This window comes from Sinocyclocheilus anshuiensis, unplaced genomic scaffold (genome assembly GCF_001515605.1).
Source record: "Sinocyclocheilus anshuiensis isolate Anshui unplaced genomic scaffold, SAMN03320099.WGS_v1.1 scaffold629, whole genome shotgun sequence".
Taxonomy (NCBI): domain Eukaryota; kingdom Metazoa; phylum Chordata; class Actinopteri; order Cypriniformes; family Cyprinidae; genus Sinocyclocheilus; species Sinocyclocheilus anshuiensis.
Genome location: NW_015536485.1, coordinates 649,039 through 658,050, shown reverse-complemented (window position 1 = coordinate 658,050; position 9,012 = coordinate 649,039). Strand labels below are relative to the sequence as shown.

The 9,012-nt window shown below is 34.2% G+C and overlaps 1 protein-coding gene across 1 annotated transcript in view; it reads left to right on the top strand.

The window, feature by feature from the left end:
* c6h1orf226 (chromosome 6 C1orf226 homolog) overlaps positions 1 to 3,013 on the top strand; it is a 6,383-nt gene extending 3,370 nt beyond the window's left edge. The window contains exon 3 of the mRNA XM_016480427.1: positions 2,214 to 3,013. Coding sequence (XP_016335913.1) covers positions 2,214 to 2,775 — 562 coding nt within the window. The 3' untranslated portion in view covers positions 2,776 to 3,013. The remainder of the gene's footprint in view (positions 1 to 2,213) is intronic.
* The last annotated feature ends 5,999 nt before the right edge of the window (positions 3,014 to 9,012 follow it).

The window sequence follows — 9,012 nt, the reverse complement described above, 5'->3', positions numbered from 1 at the left end:
TGAAATGAATACTTTTATTCAGCAAGGATGCATAAATTTATCAAAAGTGACCGTAAAGATATTTATGTTACGTTATGTTACAAGATTTCTATTTCAAATTATTCATCAAAGAGTACCATAAAAGTATCACTGTTTCCACAAAACTATTAAGCAGCACAACTGTTTTCAGCATTGATAATAATAATAAATGTTTTGTGAGCACCAAATCAGCGTATTAGATGATTTCTGAAGGATTATGTGCTGCTGAAGACTAATTGCTGCTGAAAATTCATCTTTGCCATCTTTTGCCATAAATATTAACATTTAATATTTCAATAGAAAACAGTTTTTCCATTGTAATGTTATTTTTCAGTTATAATCCTTTGTAGAATAATGTAGAAAATTGTAATAATGTTTTACAATATTACTGTTTTTATTGTATTTTTGATCAAACAAATGCTGACTTGCTGAGCATTAGAGACTTTATTTTTAAAACAAAATCTTAATTATTCCAAGATACATCATGGTACTTGTTGATCAATTCATTCAGCCCTTATAGACCATCATTATCAGCAGCCTTATCAGCAGATTATCGGCATCTGCCATCATTATCAGCAGCCTTCAAGAGAATGTACATGTGTCTGTTTGTGTGTTGTCATTGTGTTGCATCAGGCAAACTTTGACTTTAATTGGCTGGATTCTTACCAGTTGTGTAACATCTAGTATATGCATTCCTTCTAACTTTTTTATTATACCTGCTCATACATTTTATAGGAATAATGCCTTTACTGTATGTTTATAATTATAAAGCTTGCTAAGACAATTATTGAAAGACTTAATACTTGGAGTTAGTGCTACAAAGACAAACGTTAAGTAGTGAACTTGTTACCCAGTCTTCACAATATATATATATGTATATATGTATATATGTATATATAGACTTTATGGCTTTCATCAACATTCTTATCTTCAGCAGACCAAGTGCAAATTCCACTGTCATAAAATGATAAATGATGCATTTACAAGAAACCAACTTCTTATCATTTCTAGTAAGGCTATTATTGCTCAGATATGTGGCATTATTGAGGGAATTGTGTTGTCATCATGGGATATTTATGGAAAGTTCACTACAGGAATGTGTCACTAAAGGACTGTGAGCATCTCATGTGACTTGAGATGGCAATGACACCATTGCATTTACTATTCTTGTCCACTGACCTTTTTCAACATGTTTTAATATATTAACATATATATTTTACACTTCTGTTCAAAATTTTGGGTTTTTGAAAGAAGTCTCTTATTCTCACCAAGGCTGTATTTATTTGATAAAAATACAGTAAAAAGAGTAATGTTGTGACATTTTAATACAATTTAAAATAACTTTTAATATATTTTATTCCTTTAATGGCAGATGGTAAATTTTCCAGCCATTACATAAATTTTCAGTGTCACGTGATCCTTCAGAAATCAGTCTGGTCAAGAAATATTTCTTGTTATTGTCAGTAAAAAAAAATAAAAAATGCTATTTCGTGTAAGTCTTTACTGTCACATAATTGCTCAATTAAAATGCGTTATTGCTGAATAAAAAAATAAACCTTCCTAAAAAAAATGCTGCTGCATTCCCACATGTATTAATAAATGTGTGATAGAATGTCAAATTAATTAATAAATACATTTATTTATTTATTTATTTATTTTACATTTTTAGTTTGTCACAATTTTTGCTTTCTTTTTCTAAGATTTTAATACTTTTTCTTTAAAAGGGTCATAAAACATTTTCAAACAAAATAATTCTAAGTGTACTGTACTTTCACAATCCAAAGTTCAATCAAATTCAATCCACTTTTCTCCATTGGAAATATGGCAAAGCTAATGAGTTGTCCAGCTGGGTTTTTTTTTTTTTAATCTTTTTTTTTATCCTGCCCAAAAATGATCCTCTGAATTCAACAGAAAGCCCGTTCTGCTGTTTACTTTCCCTCTAGGCTCAATCGGTGCTTTAAAATTTACCTTTAATAAGATTTATTCAAATGAAGTGTGATCTTGTATTACAGAGGGAAATATCTGGAATATCAGTTGATGGTAGTCTTTTGAAATCTTTACTTTTTAAAAGTATAATTTTGGACCACCGTGTGGGAGAATAAAGAAATTCAGGCCACATATTTGCTCTGATCTTTTGTGGTCATTCTATCTTGCGTGATCACATTGTGTCTTTGCTTTTTCTTTCTCTCACACAGTCACATCTCCCTGGATTCCTTCCCTCGGCTAGATCCCCCACCTCCCACCGGCAAAAAGCGTCTCCCACGGGCCCTGAAGACCACCCAGGACATGATGATATCCTCTGACCCCGTGGTAGCCTCCCCAGAATCTTCCTTCGTCTCCTCACCTGACAAGATCTCCAAAGATAAAGCTGAGCTTCAGCCTGATCCGAGGCCTGAAGAGTCCAGCCTTGAGAAACCTTCAGAATCCGGCGACCATGTCGACAGCCGGATGGAGAAGACGCTCGGTTTAGAACTAAAAAACGAGCCCACAGCTGTGGTGACGGATGAGAAAGATTCTGAGGGTGTCGATCAGTCACAGCTGCTGCTCTCTGTCCCAGATCTCATTCACAAAGACAATCTGGACCCAAAGAAACTGGCCAGCTCAGAAACTAGAATGGCTTCCACCCCATGTCCAGGGAAAGGGGGCTGCCGCATCAGCGTCACTGAGGGGGAATTGTTGGGGAATGGCACAGCGGATTACCAGACCCTCAGCTTGGAGAACGAAGAATCCCACCCTGACCTGCTGTCATTTGAATAACAGGCTTGAGACCCTTAAGATCATTGATTCTCCAGGCTTCCACGATGACAAAAAGTCATTTAAACTGCTTTCATTCTACATTTCATATTTTGCCTTTAAGTACCACTGATTGTACTTAGTTATTTAGTAGATATAATTATTCAAATGATAAAAATCACTATCGTTTTTTTTTTTAATCGTAGCACCATAATCAATTTAAAAGATTGTATTTTAAAGTATTTGTGGACCTGTTTTCAAAAAACCATGATGAATCAATTAACAGAAACCAAAGTATGTACTACACTGCAATAAAGAGTTTTTAATTAGTATTTCTTGGCTTTTTTCCAGTCAAATATTCCAGTAGACCTTCCAGATAAATTTACTTGAAACAACACTACTGCATAAGATATCAAGACTTGTTCTAATTATATCATAAATATTAATGAATTTTGTATTTCTTACTGCACTGGAAGATTCACTCGTTTTAACTATAAAAAAGACTAATAAAAAGATTTCGGATTCATATAAATGCTGTTCTTATGAACTTCAAATCAAAGAATCCTGAAACAAATGTATTCATTAGAATGATTTCTGAAGGCTCATGTGACACTGAAGACGAGTAATGGTTGCTCAAAAATCAGCTTTGCCATCCTAAGAATAAATTACATTTTAAAATATATTAAAATAGAAAAGAGTTATTTTAAATTGTAATAATATTTCACAGTATTACAGTTGTTGCTGTATTTGATCAATTAAATGAAGCATTGGTGAGCATAAGAGGCTTCTTTAAAAACAAAAAAAAAACATTTAAGAAAATCTTACAGACCCCAAATTTATATTATTAAAAACAAGTCTTCTTTATGTAGTTTTAAATTTTATATGTAAAGAGTATGTAAATGTGTTTTGTTTGAAGGATTTTTAGACTATTTTACTGGAAAATTAGACAAAAATACTCATTAAGAACAATTTTTGCAGTTATTATTATACCTCCAAAGCTGTCTTTGCAGTTTCATAAGTGGGCAGCATTTCATGTCTTGTATATGTGTTTTTTGTTTGTTTCATATCAATTCTACATCCATGGCTAGCTGACCACATCTCTGAGCTTGTGCTCAGTGTCATATTTAGTGGCAGTATGAGCTTTGGGTCAGTCTATAAAGCGTTATGCACCTAACGGCAGCAGTATGTGCTGCTTCCATGTTGTTTTTGTGACCTCTAGATCAGCTTTCACAGTCTCATGGAGAAAGTCTAGGATCCTACCTTTTTGTAAGCAGTGTCATAGTGATAATAGTCAAGGTGATGATGGCTGGAGGAATGTCAGTAATGAGGCTCAGTCAACATGAAGGTATGCAGAAGGGTTCTGAAATTCCCTGGAATGCTATAACTCGACACTAATCTCGATTCTCGTCCTCCTGTTTGTGTAGACGGCCTGACTCCCATGACATTCTCTCAGGCCTGTTCTTTATCCCACACAGTGGCTCCTCTGGAGAGATTTTGGGCTATTCTGATGCTAACAATGCAGCTATTTACGCTCCCGTTATTTAAAGAGATATACTGTCATTCTGCATATAGTTGTACTGAGATGTTGATGGTAAGTCGGAGCTGGGATGAAATAGCTGATATGCATTAATGAAAGATGACTTAAAAGTTTTGAGTTGTCATGTATGTATTGGCAATATAGCATTAATTAATACCTATATGAGCTTCCGTACCACGTTTAGATTACACTACCTTTGTGATACCAATTGTGCAATGATGCATAATAATCCATAATAGTGTGAACACTACAATTAGAACTGAGAGTAAAGCAAATTCATGCAGATACGTTTGCAGTTGATGAATTAACATGGACCACTGATACTGTGTTACTGGACCGTCAGATATGAAGGGTTTTATGAAATGCCTGTGTATATGTGCTGGTGAGACTACAGCTGAATGAATGAAAGAAAAGCATATTTATCTTATTGTTTAGCTTTTTTTAGACACTGTTTAGAGTTGAGAAGATGCTTGGTGGGAACTTAAAGGAATAGTTGACCTAAAAATGAAAATTGGATGAAATTCCACTCATCCTCAGGCCATTCAGGATGTAAATGAGTTTCATCATAACAGTCCAAAGAGCTGATTAAAAAGTGGTTTGGACTGTTTTGGCTTGTAGACAGTGCTTGATCTGTGCATATTTCTCCCCTGATTCAGACCAGGCAACTTTTTTACTGGAGCAAGCAATAATATATGGATAGAGGCCTCTATTAGGTGGGATCCTCTCTTCACTTCACAAAATGTTCATTGATGGACTGAAGTTGTGTGGATTATTGTGGTGTTTTTATCAGCTGTTTGAAGATCATTGATTCTCCAGGCTTCCACGATGACAAAAAGTCATTTAAACTGCTTTCATTCTACATTTCATATTTTGCCTTTAAGTACCACTGATTGTACTTAGTTATTTAGTAGATATAATTATTCAAATGATAAAAATCACTATCGTTTTTTTTTTTAATCGTAGCACCATAATCAATTTAAAAGATTGTATTTTAAAGTATTTGTGGACCTGTTTTCAAAAAACCATGATGAATCAATTAACAGAAACCAAAGTATGTACTACACTGCAATAAAGAGTTTTTAATTAGTATTTCTTGGCTTTTTTCCAGTCAAATATTCCAGTAGACCTTCCAGATAAATTTACTTGAAACAACACTACTGCATAAGATATCAAGACTTGTTCTAATTATATCATAAATATTAATGAATTTTGTATTTCTTACTGCACTGGAAGATTCACTCGTTTTAACTATAAAAAAGACTAATAAAAAGATTTCGGATTCATATAAATGCTGTTCTTATGAACTTCAAATCAAAGAATCCTGAAACAAATGTATTCATTAGAATGATTTCTGAAGGCTCATGTGACACTGAAGACGAGTAATGGTTGCTCAAAAATCAGCTTTGCCATCCTAAGAATAAATTACATTTTAAAATATATTAAAATAGAAAAGAGTTATTTTAAATTGTAATAATATTTCACAGTATTACAGTTGTTGCTGTATTTGATCAATTAAATGAAGCATTGGTGAGCATAAGAGGCTTCTTTAAAAACAAAAAAAAAACATTTAAGAAAATCTTACAGACCCCAAATTTATATTATTAAAAACAAGTCTTCTTTATGTAGTTTTAAATTTTATATGTAAAGAGTATGTAAATGTGTTTTGTTTGAAGGATTTTTAGACTATTTTACTGGAAAATTAGACAAAAATACTCATTAAGAACAATTTTTGCAGTTATTATTATACCTCCAAAGCTGTCTTTGCAGTTTCATAAGTGGGCAGCATTTCATGTCTTGTATATGTGTTTTTTGTTTGTTTCATATCAATTCTACATCCATGGCTAGCTGACCACATCTCTGAGCTTGTGCTCAGTGTCATATTTAGTGGCAGTATGAGCTTTGGGTCAGTCTATAAAGCGTTATGCACCTAACGGCAGCAGTATGTGCTGCTTCCATGTTGTTTTTGTGACCTCTAGATCAGCTTTCACAGTCTCATGGAGAAAGTCTAGGATCCTACCTTTTTGTAAGCAGTGTCATAGTGATAATAGTCAAGGTGATGATGGCTGGAGGAATGTCAGTAATGAGGCTCAGTCAACATGAAGGTATGCAGAAGGGTTCTGAAATTCCCTGGAATGCTATAACTCGACACTAATCTCGATTCTCGTCCTCCTGTTTGTGTAGACGGCCTGACTCCCATGACATTCTCTCAGGCCTGTTCTTTATCCCACACAGTGGCTCCTCTGGAGAGATTTTGGGCTATTCTGATGCTAACAATGCAGCTATTTACGCTCCCGTTATTTAAAGAGATATACTGTCATTCTGCATATAGTTGTACTGAGATGTTGATGGTAAGTCGGAGCTGGGATGAAATAGCTGATATGCATTAATGAAAGATGACTTAAAAGTTTTGAGTTGTCATGTATGTATTGGCAATATAGCATTAATTAATACCTATATGAGCTTCCGTACCACGTTTAGATTACACTACCTTTGTGATACCAATTGTGCAATGATGCATAATAATCCATAATAGTGTGAACACTACAATTAGAACTGAGAGTAAAGCAAATTCATGCAGATACGTTTGCAGTTGATGAATTAACATGGACCACTGATACTGTGTTACTGGACCGTCAGATATGAAGGGTTTTATGAAATGCCTGTGTATATGTGCTGGTGAGACTACAGCTGAATGAATGAAAGAAAAGCATATTTATCTTATTGTTTAGCTTTTTTTAGACACTGTTTAGAGTTGAGAAGATGCTTGGTGGGAACTTAAAGGAATAGTTGACCTAAAAATGAAAATTGGATGAAATTCCACTCATCCTCAGGCCATTCAGGATGTAAATGAGTTTCATCATAACAGTCCAAAGAGCTGATTAAAAAGTGGTTTGGACTGTTTTGGCTTGTAGACAGTGCTTGATCTGTGCATATTTCTCCCCTGATTCAGACCAGGCAACTTTTTTACTGGAGCAAGCAATAATATATGGATAGAGGCCTCTATTAGGTGGGATCCTCTCTTCACTTCACAAAATGTTCATTGATGGACTGAAGTTGTGTGGATTATTGTGGTGTTTTTATCAGCTGTTTGGACTCTTATTCAGACGGCCCCCATTCACTGCAGAGGATCCATTGGTGAGCAAGTGACGTAATGCTGAATTTCTTTAAATCTGTTTCAATTAAGAAGCATACTCATCTTCATCTTAGATGGCCTGAGGGTGAGTACATTTTCAGCCAATTTTCATTTTTGGGTGAGCTATTCCTTTAACATAACTAGAATGTTATTTCTTTTTTTCTGTGATGATTCATGTATATTAATTTCAATCAAAGTGGTCCCATCATTGTCACAGTTTGTTTGAATGAAGAAAAAAGAATGTTGAAGGAAAAACGCATGTATATGAAGGTTTTATGAGTGCACTGAAATGTATTTTGAGAAGCTGGGTATATTAAAGTGATTTCCCATTATGTTGTTAACTGTCTATTCATGATGAAGTTTGGGTGCCTTTATTTTCAGTAAATGGAATTTATGCAACTTATTTTTCGTTCAAGGTCGTTTATAGAGCATAATTTACAGGGTCTGCGCCACTGGAATTAAACAGCCTGCTTTATGACATAACAGTAAAGCAGGTCTTGATGATTGCTGTGAGTTCTACATGAGATTGAACCTGCAAGTTTTGGTTTACCAGAACTGATTCCTAACCATGAGGTTACCGTCACCCCAAATCCAGACCAAATTTCAATCCACCCTGCCAGCTCAAGAAATATGTTATAGATTCATGCACATGGACACTTCATAGCATTTTCTGATCACCACAATATGTGATTTTAAAGCTGCTCTCATCATTTTACTACTTTTTATTAGCTGCAAAGTTACCAGTTTTTAACTACCTTTTTAATGATTTTTTGGATCTAATTTGTCTTCTACTTCAGCTTACAAGCAATGCACCTTTATATTTTCAAACACTTAAATGCTTCATTTCAAAATCATTTCATCTATTAATCCAAAAGCCTCAAAATATGAAATATTGAATCTTAAGTTTAGACTATTCTGGTGCTCTACACAGTTTTATCTTCAATTCAGCCTTTACTGAACTCAAAAAATGACTGTTAACAAGAAGCAAGCATAAAGTTAGAAGTAAATTCTGATAGTGAATTTGGGGCAGTGGGTGGGATCTTCATCCTCTAGCCCGTCTCAGTGTTTATTGTAGTCATATCCTGTTTTACAGTTTCCTTTCCTAAAATATAACCTTGTGTCCTATTTATCACTGCCAGCCAGACATTTTGTTTAGACTGACTACTTTAAGCATTTGTCATAGGGGTAGAATAATGGATGACAATGGAGTACTGAAATTAGTTTTGGAGTTTAATTATTTGTCAGTCAGACATAATATATGGGGTTGGTGTGGAATTGAACTCAAGATCATTGTTACATCAGCCCACTTTGCTCGAAACATTTCTCACCTGTTCCTGTGTAATTCAATCTGTTCATCATTGCAATTGTTACTGGTGTTTTACACCGAAATGTACTTGTGACTCAGTACATTATGAAATAAAGTGTGATTAAAGGCAAATGGCATTCTGTTGCATTTGATTTATTTGGACTACGTTGTCTACTATTAGATAGTTTTAGAGGTTTTATAGTATGTATATATAAGATATTGTTGTAGTGTATTATTTATATATATATATATATATATATATATACAGGTGCATCTCAATAAATT